Source organism: Hypanus sabinus, chromosome 11 (assembly GCF_030144855.1).
Source record: "Hypanus sabinus isolate sHypSab1 chromosome 11, sHypSab1.hap1, whole genome shotgun sequence".
Taxonomy (NCBI): Eukaryota; Metazoa; Chordata; class Chondrichthyes; order Myliobatiformes; family Dasyatidae; genus Hypanus; species Hypanus sabinus.
The window spans coordinates 65,027,619-65,046,963 of record NC_082716.1 but is presented as its reverse complement, the minus strand read 5'-3'; the positions used below and the strand labels follow the sequence as shown (position 1 = coordinate 65,046,963).

Genomic DNA, 19,345 nt, shown 5'->3' with positions numbered 1-19,345 from the left:
AAATCAGTTCAGTCCCTAAATACAGTGCAGAGTATAAACATCATAAGCAGGTACCTCAAAGAGAACAGGTTTTAAAAGACTCAACATTGACTCTAATCTCAACTAATTATTTGGCATTGGGTGAAGCATGGATGAATGATCTCTGAATGATTTCAGTGACTCGGCCTCTCTCAGCTGAATTTTTCACCATACACCGGATCACTTTGCACTAAAGTGCACTTGGTCTTTCTTATTCTTATTGTGTTTCTTCTTCCAAAAAATATGTAATTTATGCTCCATTTGTGTTTCTCCTGTGAATGCTGCTTATTAGTTGCTATGTGCTGGTGTTCATATGTGTGACAATAAACTCACCTTTGACTTTCGACATTGGGCACACCTCAGGTCTCTCACTGCATCTTTAATACATAACATTACTCTTGGAAATGCTGAAACCACAAGTAAGTTTTCAGCAGATTGGGAAATAGCAAATGTAATGCTACTATTGAAAAGTGGGGGGGGGGACAATTAAAGCTGGAAGCTATGAGCCCGTTAGCCTAAGAAATCACCACTGAGAAAATGTCGGAATCCACCATTAAGAAACCAGCAGCAGAACATTGAAAAACCCCTTGTACAAAATCAAGCAAAGTCAGCATGAAAGGGAATCATGTCTGACTTATTTATTCAATTCTTTTAAGCCATAACAAACAGCTGATGAAGGGAATCAGCAGAAATGGTACAGTCGGATTTCTCAACAGCTTTCGATAAGATGCCATATTAGAGATTACAGCACAAAGTCTTAGCAATGAAGATAAAGTATCAGCTTATACTTGAGTATACTCAAGAAGGAAATCAGGAGGGCAAAAAGAGGACATGATAGCTCACACAGAGAAGATTAAGGAAAATCCAAAGAAATTTTATGCAATTTTGGAGGAAAAGAGGGAGGGAGAGGGGAGGAAAGATGAGAGAGGGGGAGAGAGAAGGGGGAGGATTGGGGAGAGAGAAGGGGGAGGATTGGGGAGAGAGAAGGGGAGAGGGGAGAGAGAGGGGCGAAAGAGGAGAAAGAAGAGAGGGACAGACAGACAGACAAACACCGTTAATGACCAACGTGGACATTCATGTGTGGAGCCATCGGAGATAGGCAAGTTACTCAATGAATATTTCTCCTCAGTTTTTACTGTGGATAAAGACGTGGAGACTTGGGAACTAGGAGTTGTGAACTAGACTTGGAGTGCTGCCTGGATTAGAGGGTATGAGCTATAAGGGACGGCTGGGCAAACGTAGGCTATTCTCCTGAGAGCATTGGAGACTGAGACACCTGATAGAGGTTTTTTAAAATTATGAGCGGCATAGGTCGGGTGGACAGTTAGAATCTTTTCACCATGGCAGAAACTTCAAACACAGAAGACATGTTTTTAAGGTTTGATAGGGTATGTTTAAAGGCAATGTAAAGGACAAGATTTCTTTGTGCAATGTGTAGTAGGTACCCCTAATAGGTTACTGGGGCAGTTGTGAAGCAGCCATTTTGGTGAAGTTTAAGGGTTTTTTGATAGATACAAGAATATAAAGGGATGGAGGGAAATCGATGATACTTTAAAAGAGGACATTTAAGATATCAAGATATCAAGATAAATTGATATCAAGACTAGCACAATATTGTAGTACAAATGGCCCGTCTAGTGCTGTCATATTTTCTGTTCTACATTCTATGAAATATTATCCAGTATCAAAGCACGTCTCATTTAAAATCAAAATAGGATGACGTGGTTCTCATGATTCCAAAATGCTGTCAACAGTCCAGTAAACCTTTCCTTAAAGCAGTCATTAAGGTGAACTTCTCTTTCAAAGTAGTCACGATTAGAATATTCCCTGTTTTAACTAACAGGGTTATTAACAGCCCTCTTCTTTATTGTGATATAAATAAATGTGTAAATTGGAATTTTTCCATCTCATCTCAGAAATTTAAAATGAAAATCCAAAACTCAAATAAAGTTGAAACAGGCTTATTCTGAACCCAGCAATTATAATGGCACTGGCTGGAAACAAAACATGATAAATATTGCTTGCAAATCACTCAGCGTTCTGATCTCTTCATTACTTACTGTGGTAGGCGGTTTTACACATTGAGCTCGAACAGCACTCTTGTCTATGGCTGCCGATGAAACTGGCATCACATTAATGGAACATTTGGTACATACAGCATCACATAGAAAGGAGATATCCCTGCGTTAAGATATGGAAAGATTAAAATAAATGAATGTCACCAACAAAAAAATAGGTACAGATGCACCAAGATATTGAAGAAATAATGAAAATGATCTCTGCCTTCTTCCAAACTTAACATTGACCCAATAATATTGCAATAAACAGGCTCTAAAAGTCCTTGTCCAAAGAAATAACATATTGTTTTCTTTAGCGGGTGATAAAGTAAGAGAGAAGAGAGTAATAACTGTATGCAAAGACAAATACAGCTGACAGGAAGAGAACCCTGGACACAAAAAAAAGTATCTAGTAAATGAGTTGAGAAAACGAGGAGAGAAAATTAAACATTCCAGAAGGAATCAGGAGATTAAGGGTAATCTCAAAAAGGAGAATTCCAGGAGCGAGGTAAGCAGTGGAATATGGATAATAACTGGCAACATTTTTAGGCCTGATACAGCTGTCCTCTGTAATAAATTAGAATATTGGACTACAATCAAATCTCACCATGACAGTTGCAAGGTCTAACTTCAGAAAGATAAATATACCTAAAGTCAATATGGATTTTATTGTACTTGCACAAGTGCCAAGCAAAGCATTCTTGTAGCAGTACTCCGGCAAATAACTTTCACAAGGAAAATATAAATCTCTCAGATCATTACAAAGGTGGAAAGGTCAATGTACTTCAAAGAAGCAAACTTGATAGCTTTATCTGATTTGGCTTAAACCTGACAGTCTCAATACCCATGTGATTACTTGACGTAAAGAGCTCTAACTATCTTCCGCACTATGTCTAAGCAGGTACATGGATTTGCCACACTATAACCCTGAGATCATCCCACCTCAGGTGAAGACCTGTGGCTAGATCTTTATACACTGCTGATGCTTCAGTCATGACACCAACGTATACGCAATAATGTAGAAAGCTGCTACGGTTTACCCTAGCCACAAAAAAAAAGATAAATACAACTTAGCTAAATTAATATCCCATCAACCCCATGTGTGTAACAAGAGCATAGTGCTAGCCTTCATAAGCCTTTGACAAAGTTCCACATGGAAGGTCAGCAAAGCCTTTGACAAAGTTCCACATGGAAGGTTAGTTAAGAAGGTTCAGTCGTTTGGTATTAATGCTGGAGTAATAAAATGGATTCAACAGTGGCTAGATGGGAGATGCCAGAGAGTAGTGGTGGATAATTGTTTATCGGGATGGAGGCCGGTGACTAGCGGGGTGCCTCAGGGATCTGTTTTGGGTCCAATGTTGTTTGTAATATACATAAATGATCTGGATGATGGGGTGGTAAATTGGATTCGTAAGTATGCCGATGATACTAAGGTAGGAGGTGTTGTGGATAATGAGGTGGGTTTTCAAAGCTTGCAGGGAGATTTATGCCGGTTAGAAGAATGGGCTGAACGTTGGCAGATGGAGTTTAATGTTGAGAAGTGTGAGGTTCTACATTTTGGCAGGAATAATCCAAATAGAACATACAGGGTAAATGGTAGGGCATTGAGGAATGCAGAGGAACAGAGAGATCTAGGAATAACAGTGCATAGTTCCCTGAAGGTGGAGTCTCATGTAGATAGGGTGGTGAAGAAGGCTTTTGGAACGCTGGCCTTTATAAATCAAAGCATTGAGTACAGAAGTTGGGATGTAATGTTAAAATTGTACAAGGCATTGGTAAGGCCAAATTTGGAATATTGTGTGCAGTACTGGTCATCGAATTATAGGAAAGATATCAATAAATTAGAGAGAGTGCAGAGACGATTTACTAGGATGTTACCTGGGTTTCAGCACTTAAGTTACAGAGAAAGGTTGAACAAGTTAGGTCTCTATTCATTGGAGCGTAGAAGGTTGAGGGGGGATTTGATCGAGGTATTTAAAATTTTGAGAGGGATAGATAGAGTTGACGTGAATAGGCTGTTTCCATTGAGAGTAGGGGAGATTCAAATGAGAGGACATGATTTGAGAGTTAGGGGGCAGAAGTTTAAGGGAAACACAAGGGGGTATTTCTTTACTCAGAGAGTGATAGCTGTGTGGAATGAGCTTCCTGTAGAAGTAGTAGAGGCCAGTTCAGTTGTGTCATTTAAGGTAAAATTGGATAGGTATATGGACAGGAAAGGAATGGAGGGTTATGGGCTGAGTGCGGGTAGGTGGGACTAGGTGAGATTAAGAGTTCGGCACGGACTAGGAGGGCCGAGATGGCCTGTTTCCGTGCTGTGATTGTTATATGGTTATATAAGAAATGCTGTACAGAGGCTATTCAAAAAAGTCAGAGGCTGTATATATTGCAGTGTGCAGAGTACTATGGATTTATAACTAATGTTTCAATATTATCCCCTGAATTTGAACTATTAAAGCCTTCTTCCCAACGGCATATTAGGAGTAACTTCACTATACATGGCAACTCATTGGTTCACACTTTTGGATTCAGATGATTGAACAGGCAAAGGGGAATGCTAATTTCTTTGAGCATTTTCCAAACAAATAGATAGTGGGCAACATCTAAGCTGCTCTGTGAAACAAGCTGAATAATGTGCGTGTCCTACTCTTCCCTCGATCATCTGCATTCTTCACTCACTATATTGTGTGTAGCTGCTACACTCCTACCTGTCAAATAAAAATGTGTCGGTTCAGTTTTTGCACAATAAAGCCCATGCAATGTGAATACTTCAACAAGTTGCATGGGAAAATGAACTCCATAATGTCAATCAAAACCGTATATAAAGCAGCTGGGTTTTCCCATTCTATGGTAACGTACTCCATTTAAACATCCCCACCTCAATTAACTGACTAACTGTACCTTCCTGCTCGAGCCAGTGAGATGGGCTGATCGATCAAGTGTTTGAATTTTGATCTCCGACTTGGATGATGCCATACGCGATCAGTTGGTCGGACACTCGACTGTGGAAACAGAGAATCTGAATAGTTGCATGGAAGTTGATCATTGTTACCATAATAAATTATTGTGCCAAAATAAAATCATAATGCAGATTTCATTCCATGCTGTTCTTTAAATTAAACATGTATAGCTGTACTTTTGGGGGAGAATATATCTATTCATAGGCAAAAATAATGCTTTGAATGCAGTGTAATTGTCCTTCAGTCAAGCTGTACAGTGAAAAATGTTCTTTAAACTGAGTGCAAAATAAAACACATTGATTTGTAGAATACTCAAGCATTAAGGGAATGGGTTATTGAATAGCTGTGAAGAAACAAGATTCAAAGGTGATCGAATAGAGATGTATAAAATCATAAGGGGCATAGATGAGTTAATTCTTTTTCCCTAGGGTATAGAATCATAGACTCATAGAACACTACAGCACAGAAACAGGCCCTTCAGCCCATCTAGTACATGCTGAACTATTTATCCTAGACCCATCGATCTGCACCCGGACCATAGCCCTCCATACCCTTCTTATCCACATACCTATCCAAACTCTCTTAAATGCTGAAACTGAACCCCCATCCACCATTTCCACTGGCAGCTCGTTCCACACTCTCCACCCTCTGAGTGAAGGGATTCCCTCTCATGACCTTTAGTTCTAGACTCACCCAACCTCACTGGAAAAAGCCTGATTGCACTTACCCAATCTATGCACCTCATAATTTTGTATAACTCTATCAAATCTCCCCTCGTTCTTCTATGTTCTAGGCAATAAAGTCCTAACCTATTCAACCTTTCCCTATAACTCAGGTCCTCAAATCCTGGCAATATATTCTCATTTAATCTTATTTACATCTTTCCTGTACATACATGATCAAAATTGCACACAATACTCCACACCAATGGTCATAGGCTTCCAGTCAGAGAGGCAACCAGCTACTAAATTGGTTAGATGTGATCTACCTCACACAAAGCTATGTTGACTATCCCAGATCAATCCCTGACTATCCAAATGCAGGGGATTCCATTTAATTGGAACTAATTGGAAACAGTACATTTTGGCCCAAAAAACCAAAGTTTCCTGAGAAAAAAAAGTTGAAAAGGTATAAAGAAAGACAAACTACTATTTTACTGAGTAGCAATTTATGTATTTAAATGAAGTACAGAACAAATTAGAACATTACTAATACTACTACAGTAATATAATATAATGTATTAGTTCTTAATAGTTATTGACAGAGGAGTTCATCCAGTGTATGCTGCCACGTTCTTTTGTTTGACTGTAAATAAACAAAATCAATGCAGACACTTAGTGTAGATAATTGACTTCATACAATGCTTTTGACAATTGCATCCTCAAATCTTCATTTTCATTATAACATTCAAGACGATTGTTGATACCTTCAAATTCTTCATAGTTCCAACTTGTTGAAGGAGTGATATCATTTCATTTTCACTCCCAGCCATTTCTGGCATCTCTAAGACTGAATGCTTGAAACTGCAGTGAGAAAAAACAGTTCTGAATTGCGTTTTTGCTTATTTCTCACCAACTGTCACTGATTTTTGAAAATAATATACTCAACTGACACTATTTAGAAACTGTGTGTTCTAAGCACAGTATAGTGTTTAATGGCCACACAAGTGCTTGCAGTTGTTGTTAGTTAGAAACTGTTTGGGAATAGCGTCTTGTCCCAATTATGCAGCATAATGTCCCAAATAAGCAGCTGCCCTGATTAACCAACAGCCGAATTGAACGAAATCCACTGTACTTATACATCCAGTTATTTAGAATGCCTTCCAATAACATACCTATTTCTGATGTAAGGCTCACTGGCCTATAAATTCCTGGGTTATTTTTAGAGCCTTTCTTAAATTACAGAAACAACACTAGCTATCCTCCAATCTTCTGGCACCTCACCCATGGCTAAGGGCCCCTGCAATTTCTGAACTGGCCTCCCACAAGGTCTGAGGGAACGCCTTGTCAGACCCTAGGGATTTATCCACCCTAATGTCCCTCAGGACATGAAACAATTCCTTCTCTGTAATCAGTATACAGACCATGACTCACTGCTGTTTTGCCTCACTTCTATAGACTCCGTGTTCATCTCCTGAGTAAATATAGATGCAAAAAATTAATTTAAAATCTTCCCCATCTCTTTTGTCTCTATACATAAATGACTAATCTGATCTTCCAGAGGACCAATTTTGTCCCTTTCTCTCCTATTGTTCTTAATATATCTGCAGAAACTATTCTAATTCTCTTTCATTTTAGGGCAACCACATCTCTTCTTTAAGCCTTCCTGGTTTCCTTCTTAAGTGTACTCTTTCATTTATTGTACTCTTCAAGTATCTCATTTGCTCTTTCCTGGTTATACCTGCTCTGCACTTCTTTTTCTTAGCCTCAATATCTCTCAAAAACAAGATTCCCTAACCCTATTATCCTTGCCTTTTATTCTGAGAAGGCAAAGAATGTTTAGAGATAGCATGACTTTGTGCATGGGAAATTGTGCCTCACAAATTCAACCGAGTATTTTGAAATGGCAATAAAAAACATTCACAAGGGCAAGGCCTTTGACAAGGTCACATGTAGTCGGCTAGTCTGGAAAGTTACAACATGTGAGACTCATGATGGGACTACATGTCACCTTGTCCAGGAAACAGAAAATGGTAGTGAAGTAGACACAAGATCTGCAGATGCTGGAATTCTAGAGAGCACACAAATTTTTGTGTGTTGTGGTAACGAAGGGTTGCTTTTCATATTGCAGACCTGTGACCAATAGTGTGCTGCCGGGATCAGTGCTGGGCCCCCTGTTGTTTGTCACACTGATTAATTATAATTATACAGATTAAAATGCAGGTGTTCTAATTACTAGGTTTACAGGTGACCCCAAAACTGGAGATATAGTGGGCTGTGAAGGTTATCTAAAGTTACAAAGGGATTTTGATCAACTGGAAAATGATTAAAGAAATGGTAGATGAAGTTTAACTCAGACAAGTGTGAAGTGATATCTTTCGGGAGGTTGAATCGAGGCAGGTCACACACACAATGGATGGAAGGGCCCTGAGGGGGATGCTATTGAACTTACAGACCGAGGGGTACGTGTACTCTATATTGTCCCCTGAAAGTGTCAACACAGTTAGGCAAGATGGTGAAAAAGGCATGGGGCATAATTGTCTTCAATGTCCATGGCATTGAGTATAAGAGTTGGGATGTCACGTTACCATTGACAAAACATTGGTCATTGGAGAGCTGAATGTGGTTCTGATTGCTACACTACAGGAAGAATGCAGTAGAACTAGAGAGGATGCAAAAAACATTCATATATTGTCTGGACTGGAGAGCTTCAGTTATAAAGAGAGATTTGATAAAGGGTCTAGTGCTTTCCCAGCATATATGACAAATAAACTCTTCTTGGGCTTCCAGACAGATACAGGTATTGATTATAATTGACATTTCATTGGCAAGCTCCACCATCTTCATCCTTGATGAAGATGGCAGAGTTTGTCATCAAAACATTGGTTATGATTGATATCTGTACCTGGCTGGAAACCCCAGAGGTGTTTATTCATCGAGATTTGATAGGTTGGGACTATCTTCCCTGGATTTCCAGCATCTGCAGGATCTCTTGTGTTTAAGATTTAAAGGAGATCTGTGAAGTAGGTTTTTCCACACAGAAGGTGGGATGACCTTCCAGAGAAAGTTGTTGAAGCAGATGCAATTACATTTTTAAAAATTAGACAGCACAGGTGTAGAGAGATATGAGCCAATGGGATTAGCTTAGCTAAGCACCTTGGTCAGAACAGACGATTAGGGCTGAAGGGCTTGCTTCCATGCTTTGATGTTATGAATCTCAGACCTAACACATCTAAAATCTTAGATCAGCAGGACTTTAATCCATTGGCTGAAATTCCCATTACTAGTGGCTACTTAGGCAGATAGCACGTGATCAATGAGTGACTTTTCATCACTCTGCTATGATGCATACATGTCAAGTACCTCCCTAATTTGTGTGTAAATCAAAATGTGATGAAAATCTGAAATAAAAACATACAATTCTGGAAAACATCTAGAAAAAGGGGAACAGATAATGTGCAAGTCCAGAACTGAGAGAGAATCAAGTTAGTCTTGGATTAAACAAATTTAAAAAACTGAATGGCAGGCAGGAATTTACCAGCTCTTATATAAAGAAAATAAGAATTGAATATTGAGTCTTGCATTCTGTAATATGCCCGGATGTTAGATGAGGTATTGGTTTGCCAGCTCGAATTGGGCCTCATTGAAACAGTGCACATGACCACAGACGGAAAAGTCAGAGTAAGAGTGTGATGGTGAATTAAAGGAGCAAGCAATCAGAAGCTTAGAGTCACACTTTTAAACTGAGTGCAAATGATACACAAATCTAAGCTTCTTCACTGTAGAGGAGGCAACATTCTGAACGAAAGTACTGTATCCTAGACTAGATGAAGAACAAGTGACTCACTGCTTCTCTTGGAAAAATTGTTTTGGTCCCCGGATTGTGGGAAGAGAAGTGAAAGGACAGGTAATACATTACATACAGTTATATGAATACATAATTCATACTGATACTTCAGTGTAATACTGTCAATAGGTACATTTACTGTCAGAGAAATGTAGACAATATACATCCTGAAAAACCCTTACAGCACTCATCTATTTAAGAGGCTGTCTTTCAGATAAGGCATTGAAGCAATTCACTGTCTCTCTCAAGATCCAGTTACTTATTTCGAAGAGATGGCAGGTTCTTCCTACACCAATGTTTATTCGAACCAACATCATCTGAAACAGAATATTTTATCATTATCACACTGCTGCTTGTTACGTTCTGCTTTGTGCAAACTGGCTGCTGTTTCTTAAACCACAAGTGTCACTGCATTCGTAAAATCCTGCCTTGGTTGTAAAACATCTTGAGACAGCCTAACATTTGAAGGGTGCTGCAAGTTCATTGCATTGTTCAATATGAAGTTTGCATTGTTTCCTCTTTTAACTAGCATAAATTACTTACAAAGTGGTTGTAAACACTTGGGAATCTGAAGTGATTTTAGGTCCCTACCTTAAGATCTTTCGGGGACTTTAGCAGTGATTCACCTCGACAGCATGAATTTGGCACAGTGGTCAATGACAACAGAATTTCTTCTGGGATGAAATCATTCTGGAAAGGTGGCAGCAGTTTATTTTGATCAATAGTTTCTGGCGTTCCCTTTGTTTGCGGTAATTCTGCAAAGGTACAAGTAAAGAAAATACCACCATGAACGTAATGGCTTACTACTAAATTAATCAGAACTTAAATATTAATAAAAACCTATGATGGAATATGAAATAGCAAAGTTGGGGATTGTGTGATTGCTTCCAAAAAGATTGCAAATATTAATCTCAAACTTGGAGATAAAGGCCCTAGTTCATCTTAGAGAGCTAAACCTGCAGTGCCAATAGTGGAGATGCTCACAACGATTGTGAAGGGTGAGACAGAATTAATGTTTCATGTTATTTAACTGCTATCAGAACTAGGAAGGGCTAAAAATGAAATGAGTGCTAATATGTGGAAAATGGAGAAGATGCAGAGAGCATGAAGTGGAAAGCGTTTGAACTCCAGCAGAGACAGAGCGATACATGCATTGACAATGCGAGCTGAAACAGGTAAAGGTAGATCTGGAGGAAATGTGATGTAAAGAGGGGGAAAGAGAGCAAAACAGGGTCTCATTAACTATGGTGAAATTGTGATTAAGGAATAAGAAACATGCGTCAAAGGCAGGGATGTAGAAAGTGGCATCGTAAGAACATACTATATATGACGGACAGTAGTGGGAGACATTGTGGCTGCAAAATAGACTGCAGCAACAGACCAAGGTGTCTTTGAAAGCAACTCCAAACCTTGCAATTGAGTTTCACCTTGGAATAGTGAGAGCAAGATCTATGAGAGAGTGGGAAACATCAAAAACCACGAGTTTCATTGCATATGAGTTTCTCTAGGGGCAATAAAAATGAGATTAAGCAGAGGAGCCATTGTAGGAGCAGCCGTGGTGTGAGTAGATTGGTGGAGGAGTCTAAGATCTGAGTCTTCAGCTCGAGGGGCTTCAGCCAGGGTACACAGGTGAGTACCAGATAAGAACAAGTAAGGTTATTTTATATAGCAGTTAACTAAAAAGATACCAGATTGGTCAGACAGCATTTGGAGTATTGTGATCAGCTTTGGGCTCCATTTCTAAGAAAGATTGTGCTGGTATTAGAGAGGATCCGCAGGATGTTCACAAGAATGATCCCAGGGATGAAAGAGTTAACATATCAGGAGTATTTGACAGCTCTGGGTCTGTACTTACTCACTGAAACTGACTGAAACTGAAAGGCCTAAAAATAGAGTGAATGTGGAGAGGAAGTCTCCTATAGTGTGAGAGCCTAGGACCAGAATACGAGGATGTGTCTTTAGAACAGAAATGTGGAAGAATTTCTTTAGCCAGAGAGTGTTAAATCTGTGGAATTACTTGCCAAAAATTGGCTGTGGGGACCAAGTCATTGGAAAAATTTAAAGCAGAGGTTGATAAGTTCTTGATTAGTAAGGGTATCAAAGGTTATGGGGAGAAGGCAGGAGAATGGGGTTGAGAGCGAAAGTAAAATCAGTCAGAATTGAATAGCAGAGCACACTTGGTGGGCTAAATGGCCTAATTCTGCTCCTCTGTCATATGTTCTTCTGGTCTATGAACATTGCTATTTGGGTGGCACAAGGCAAAAACGTAACCAGCAAATTGACCAAGCACACACCATCCCAATATGGAAACAGTATTGGGCAGTTCCCAACAAGCACAGCATCTGTTCAAGAAAGCGCATCAGAAATTTTCCAGGGACAGGAAATAAGCATTAGCTTATTAACCCTACCAGCTGCTTGCAGATATGGGGTGGTCATGTTTAGCACAATGATTTACAGTACAGATGACCTTGGTTCAGTTCACACCACTGACTGTAAGGAGTTTGTACATTCTCCCCATGACAGTGTGGGATTCCTCTAGGTGCTCTGGTTTCCTCCCACAGTCCAGACATACAGACTGGTAGGTTAATTGGTCATTGTAACATGTCCTGTGATTAGGCTAGGGAAGTGCTGCTTGTAGGGATGGAAGGACCTGCTCCATGCTGTACCTCTAAATTAAAAACTAAAAGTAAAAACAACATTTTTGAAAATTGTAAAATGACTGAAGTCAATATAAAATTCAATACCAGTATTTATTTTATTTACAGTGAGGAGTAGGCCCTACCAGCTCCTCGAGTCACTACACAGCAACCCCCAACAACCCTGATTTAACCCTAACCCAATCATGGGACAATTTACAATGACTAATTAACCTACCCAGTATGCCTTTGGACTGTGGGAGGAAACCGGAGCACCCGGGAAAATCTTGCACATTACACTGGGTGGATGTACTGATTTCTCCTTGCAAAGGACACCAGATTGAGCTCCAAACTCTGTTGCCCCCAGCAGTAATAACATCGCACTAACTGCTACGCTAGCATGGTGTCTATATTACTTAGGGAAATAAACAACATCTTATTAAATAGGTATACCATATTATAAATATATTCTCCACTTAGCCACTCAAACCCTCATCAACTGAGATTTAACTTTATGTTTATTTATTTATTGCGGTTTAGTGCAGAGAGGCCATTCCCATCTTTCAAACCACACCCAATTTAACCTTAGCCTAATCATGGGGCAATTTAAAATGACCATTTAACCTATCAACTGATATGTCTTTGGACTGTAGGAGGAAACCGGAGCACCCAGAGGAAACCCAAGCGGTCATGGGGAGAATGTACCAGATTCCCATCAACAAGGGCAGGAATTAAGACAGCCTGAGCGCCAATTTTTATGCAACAATTTCATTTTCCAATAACAGTGATTCTACCCCAATGATCCACATTTGAGATTTTTGACCGCATGGTGAGCTATGATAAAACTGGAGAATCTCCGGTTGAAGATATGTATCTTTTCATCAGGCTTCTGCCACCAGCTGAATTCCTTATCACCAGGCTTCCACAGTTGAATTAAAGCACGGGATGTGATCAGGTGGCGGCACAGCCAGCCGCCCACAAGGTGGCGCTACAAATCATAAACACGAGCTTCTGCAGCTGCAGGAGATCCAGAGCAACACATACAAAATGCTGGATGGAGAGTCTTGGCCCAAAACTTCAACTATATATTCCTCTCCATAGGTGCTGCCTGACCAGCTGAGTTCCTTCAGCATTTTGTGTGTGTTGCATGAGGTTGCGCTGCAGTCTCTAAAACCAGGTTTGTAACGACACAACAGGAGCAAATTCCCTCAGTACCAAATCCAGACCCAAGGACCAGTGCTATTCTGTCGCAGACTCTTCATGGGTCTGTATAAACTTAGATAAAGAAAATACAAATTATTTGTATTTGCTGCCCAGCAACCCACCAATTTAATCCTGAGCTTAATCAAAGGTTCAAAGATTCAAAGGTCCAATTTAACGTTGGAGAAGTGTATACAATATACATCCTGAAATGCTTTTTCTTCACAAACATCCACGAAAACAGAAAAGTGCCCCAAAGAATGAATGACAGTTAAACGCAAGAACACTGAAGTCCCCCCCTCCTGCGCAACAATCCCCCTTCCCCCCACCAGCAAAGAAAAAGCATTGGCACCCCCACTGAGCACTCAAGCATGAGCGAAGCAATAGCAAAGACACAGACTTGCAGTTGCCCTAAAGACTTCGAGTTTCACCCAGAATTCGACATACCACAGGTTTTCTTTCTCCCTAATAAGGGAGAATGGGGGTGTCTCCATTTCCCCAGCGAGCGGGGAGACATAACAAACAACTCGCTGGTTTATGATGTTAGAAGCATGTTACATTGTTTTTTTCAAGCTCTGTGCCCGAAGCTCACGAAGATCCCAGGTCTTCGGGCACACAGCGGTACATTTTCCAACTCCCTTGACAACACACACCTCTCCTGCCGTGTCACCGACCCTCGATCCACCTGCCTCCAGAGCCCTGAGATCTTAGAATTCCAAATTGAGATGGACCGTCGGGCCAAACCCTTGGCGTGCTGAACAACGGCCAGTCCTGAAACCCCGAGAACAGCTCCCTTTCCCACAAAGAACCAAAGTCAGTGTGTAACTCTAGGTCAGGGTCTTCAGAAGAACCCTGAAAGGGAAAAATAAAGGAAGGTCCTTACGGTAATTATAGCTGGGGGTTGGTAATGGGGATAAGCTCCCACTACCTATTAAATGCTCCTAATGGCGTGTGTCTCAAATAGTCTCCAACAAGCAAGTCCAGCCCCTGGCCTTCATATATGGCTTAGCTACTAAGCCCAGCGGAGCCATTTCTGCTGACAAGAGACAGGACAAAGGCAGGTTACTGGCACCTTAAAACCAGTTGCTTTGGGTGCATGGGGCTCATCAGCCATAGTTGGTAACTCATTTAGGAGAAGGAAAACTCTGATCTCAAACTTCCATTACCTTCGGGCGACACTCATTCATGGGGAAGGCTTTGGGAGTAAATCCTGAGAGAAAAATCCAAAGCCGGAGTCCCTAAGGCTGTCCTACATCTGAATGGCAAAACCTGCAATGCCACTGATGCCAAACTGTGTTGGTCTCAGCCTTTCCTTTGGGTTCATCAGCTGCATGAAGAGAGGCAGCCTGCTGCACGGCTAACAGCTTGCTCTCCATATCACACTGCCCTGGCTTGCTTTCTGTCGTACGTACCACATGGAGAACTGGGACGCAACATTTGTGGTCGAGCCCAACGAACAGAGCCTCTGAATCACAGGACAATTTACAATGACCATTTATCCTACTAACCAGCAAGTCTTTGGACTGTGGGAGGGATCCAGAGGATACGGAGGAAATACATGTGCACATGAGATGTTCATACTATCTCACAGATGCTTTCAATGACAGATGCATAAAATTCCAGGTTGGGTGACACAGATAAAAGGAAAGAAAAGTCATGCATTATTTTGTTAAATGATACTGTCTCGTGTAGAACTATTGCTATTAGAGATCATATTGTATCTCAATTCACTGAAAGAGAAAACATTGAACTGGTGTGCAATTCAGTTTGAAGATTCTGTTTGTATAAACAATTGTAATGCTGGAGTTCTTATTGCTAATCTGTGCTATGCCAATGAAGGAGACTTTCAGGAAGGTCTACTTTCTTCTGTGTAACTGCCACAAAATATAACCATTGGCAAAATGTTCCACATTCTGCACAAGTATTTTACAAGGCACTGACTCCAGAAGGACTGTGACATTGTATTGACAGAGCTGCTGCAGGCCAGGGAAGGCATGTTACTTCACCTGCTCAAACAACACATTGCATCTTTCACAGAAAGATACTGGCAACCAAAAAATTGTCCAGCTTAAAAATATCCTATTATATTCATTAAAATAGTGAAGTTTGAGAAATGTTGAATTCTTTGCTGTGGTGTGTGAATAAATAGGGGCTGATTACCTTCGTCCACTTCTCCTGGTGTGGTGAACTACATATACCTGTCCGGACACGCCCCTCTGCTGACTGCTCCTGTGGCTCCTCCCACAGACACCTGTATAAAGACGATTGGAGGCACTGCTCCTCCCTCAGTCTCCAGGATGTTGTGTGGTCGTTTCTTGCAGCTAATAAAAGCCTATAGTTCGCCTCCCGTCTCCAAGAGTTATTGATGATGCATCACCTGGCTCATGCAAAAGTTGTCACTGATGAAGTACAAAACTGTGTGTATGAACTGCAAAGTGAATTTGAAGCTTTTCTGTTTCTAAATAACTTCCCTCTGATAGAAAACTTTTGGGATTTGTTATGGTTCACCAAGCTTCGTGATCACTTCAATCATACAGATCTGCCAATGTAGGGAATGCTTCTAGTGCATTTGGAAAAGCAAACAAGATCAGTTTTTTTTTTAAATGCTAAGGTCTGGAAAGGAGTTGGGTGCAATTGTTTTGACTGGTCCCATCTTCTGGCAGCAAAGATGTCATTCTCACTCTCCAAGCAAAGTACAATACAGTCATTCCATCTAACATCAACTTGACAAAAATTCCCCACTGACTCCACTCCATTGAAAAGGAAGCACAAAACTGGTAATCCTTTCCTGTTGACACTGAGACCTTGCAGTTTCTAACTTTACAGAACAAGTTGATTGAGTTGTGTATTGATGAGAGGCCAAAGATTCTTTTTCCAAAACCCAACTTTTCCTACTTTCTGTTTAAATTCAATTCTGAATATCCAGAACTGAATGGGCTTGCGGTCAAAACCATAATGCTGTTCTAGTAGATAGACGTATGCACCGCAGGTACAGGACCTCAGCCCATTACGTTGTCATGAAATGTTTAAGTTAATGACTCCGAATCCCTTCTGCCTGCACATGATCAGTATCCTTCCATTCTCTGCATACTCATGTACCTATCTCTTAAATGCCTCTTGTATTTGGCTCCACTACCAGCCATGGCAATGCATTCCAGGCTCCCACCATTCTCTGTGTAAAAAAATCTTGCACAACTCCTTTCAACTTCCCCTTCCACTTTAAATGCATACCCTCTCATATAAGACATTTAAAGCTTTGGAGAAAAGAACTACCCACTATCTACCATGTACACTTTTGATCATTTCTATCAGGTCTCTATTTACCCTCCGCCATTCCAGACAAAACAATCATAGCTGTCCAATGTCTACTTGTTGTACACACTATTAAATTCAGGCAGAATCCTGATAAACCTCTTCTGAGACCCACCATGGCTTCCACGTCCTTCCTATATCACAGTGACCAAAATTGTATGCAGTACTCCAGATGTTCACCAACCAGACTTTAAAAAGCTGCAACATAACATCTTGACTTGTGAAACCATTGCCTCAACTATAAAAGGCAAGCACTTTATACAATGACTTTACCACCCTATCAATTTGTGTAGTCACTTTGAAAGAACTACAGACTTGGACCTCAAGGTCCCTCAGTACATCAACACTGTTAAGGGCCCTGCCATTAACAGTGTATTTTATATTTACATTTTATCTCCTAATATCTCACTTGCCCGAATTAAACCCAATCTGTCATTTCTTTGCTCATCTCTGCAAGTAATCTATATCCTTTTGTATCCTTTGGCAACCTTCTGTAATATCCATAACAGTAAAACCTTTGCGTCATGAGCAATCTTTAAAACCCACCCATGCTTTTGAACTTAATCTTACACCTGTCCCACAATGTGAGGGAGTAAAAACGTTTGTGTTATGACTCCATTGCAATGTACAGACACATGAATTTAAACGTCTAATGCCTTCTAGAAAGAAGCTTTTCCATAGCCGGCTAGTCTTGACTTTAATACCGTGGTACCACTTGTCAGGCAGAAGCAGCTGAACCAGTTTATGTTTGGGTGATTGGTGTCACTGATCTTCCAGGCCTTCTTTACACACCTCAATGAAGGGAAGTTCACATTCACACATGTGCTGTGCTATCCGTACCACTCTCTGCAGGGCCCAGTGATCAAAGTTGGTGCAGTTCCTGTACCAGGCGGTGATACGGCCAGTCAATATGCTCTCAATGGTGCCCCTGCAGAAAGTCTTGAAGATTTGGGGGCTCATGTTGAACTTCTTCAGTCGCCTGAGGTGGAAGAGGGAGACACTGTTGTGCTTTTTATGCCACACTACCAGTGTGTGCAGTCCAAGTGAAATCTCCGGTGATGTGGTTACTAAGGAACTTGGAACTACAGTCAGCCCTCCTTATCCGTAAGTTCCACATGCGCGAATTCAACCAACCGCGAATCACGAAAACCCGGAAGTGCTCTTCTAGCACTTGTTGTTCGAGCATGTACAGACTTTTTTTCTTGCCATTATTCCCTAAACAATGCAGTATAACAACTATTTTACATAGCATTTACATTGTATTAGGTATTATAAGTAATCTAGAGGTGATTTAAAGTATACGGGAGGATGTGCGTAGGTTATCGTGAATCGGGATCGGAAAAAATCGGAAGTTCTCTTACTAAGTAAGTCGGAACAGGTACATCCGGTATTATTTAGCGTCAGTTAGTCAAACGTTTGTCTTAGTATATAGTATATATTTTACCTTTCTATGCAAGTAAAACACTTAAGGACGTATGTTTCAGCGCCAGGCTCAGAAACAGAAGTTCCTGAGTTCGAACCAGTGACAGACCGCTTCCAAGTGCGCTCTCCATCTGTGCCCAGTTGATGCGGAGGATCAAAAACCCAAAACCCAATAATTAAACCCCTGCGTTGCTTAGTAATAATTGTAGCTTTCATCAGTGAGCCTTTCTCACTTTATCCTTTAAAATTGCTCCAATAGTTGACCGACTGTAGCCTAACGCTTTTCCAATGACCGATGGCATTACACCTCTTTCCGATTGCTTTATTATTTCCACTTTATTTTCAATTGTGATTATTTTTGTGAACAGAAACACTGTGGATTCAGAGCTCTGCCGCTGGGTCCTAAGGTCCACCGCACTGAGACAGGTTGAATAAGGGACTTGAGCATCCACGTTTTTTGGTATCAGCGAGGGGTCCCGGAACCAATCCCTCGCGGATAAGGAGGGCCGACTGAACTCACCCTCTCAACTTCAGTCCCATTGATGTTGATCAGGTTGAGCCTGTCTCTGTTCCTCCTGGAATCCACAATCAGCTCTTTTGTTTTTTGGACACTGAGGGAGAAGTTGTTTTCCTGGCACCATTGTGTCGGGGTGTTAACCTCTCCTCTGTAGGCTGTCTTGTCACCGCTAGAAACAGTGTTCTGATCCATATCATTTATATACATATCACAAGCAGCAGAGGTCCCTGCAAAACACCACTAGTCATAGATCTCCATCCACAGTAAGACCCATCGACCACTACCCCTAATCTTCTGTGGGCAAGTCACTCCTGAAATTGTTGTTAATATTTCCATGTTGCAAATGCAGACTGCTGGACCTGTGCCACATGGTGCACTCATTTGGCGTCCATTCCACAAATTATAGCACGCTTACAAATCCCACTCAAAGACTGAAGCAGATCTTAACTGAAAGGCTAAGGCCTACTTCGAATATCTACATCCTCAAAACAAATATATAAAAACAGGACAGTCCTTTCAGCCTTGGGTTCAGCAATTAAACTTCTATTGGAATCCAGCAAAAAAAGTTTTTCCTGAGATTTTTACATGACACCACCTTACAGCCAACAATATGACCTCACTTGCTAATCATCTGCCACAATCCTCTTCGCTGATTTCTCATCATACTCAATAATCCTTTAATCTTTTTTTCCAGCGTTGCCCAACTAGAGCCTTTGTTCC

The 19,345-nt window shown here is 40.8% G+C and overlaps 1 protein-coding gene across 12 annotated transcripts in view; it reads right to left on the bottom strand.

The window, feature by feature from the left end:
* axdnd1 (axonemal dynein light chain domain containing 1) overlaps positions 1 to 19,345 on the bottom strand; it is a 162,273-nt gene that overhangs the window by 121,918 nt on the left and 21,010 nt on the right. For 10 of the 12 annotated variants that reach the window (XR_009514787.1, XR_009514786.1, XR_009514785.1 and 7 more), the window contains 3 exons: positions 10,130 to 10,293; positions 4,974 to 5,074; positions 2,079 to 2,199 (listed from right to left, as the gene is read on the bottom strand). Coding sequence is in view for 8 of the 12 variants with exons in the window: in XM_059984538.1 (XP_059840521.1) it covers positions 2,079 to 2,199; positions 4,974 to 5,074; positions 10,130 to 10,293 (386 nt within the window). In the remaining 4 variants the exon portion in view is untranslated. Of the gene's footprint in view, positions 1 to 2,078; positions 2,200 to 4,973; positions 5,075 to 6,458; positions 6,556 to 10,129; positions 10,294 to 19,345 lie in introns of those variants that run through there. The other 2 variants (XM_059984545.1, XM_059984543.1) reach the window with 2 other exon arrangements.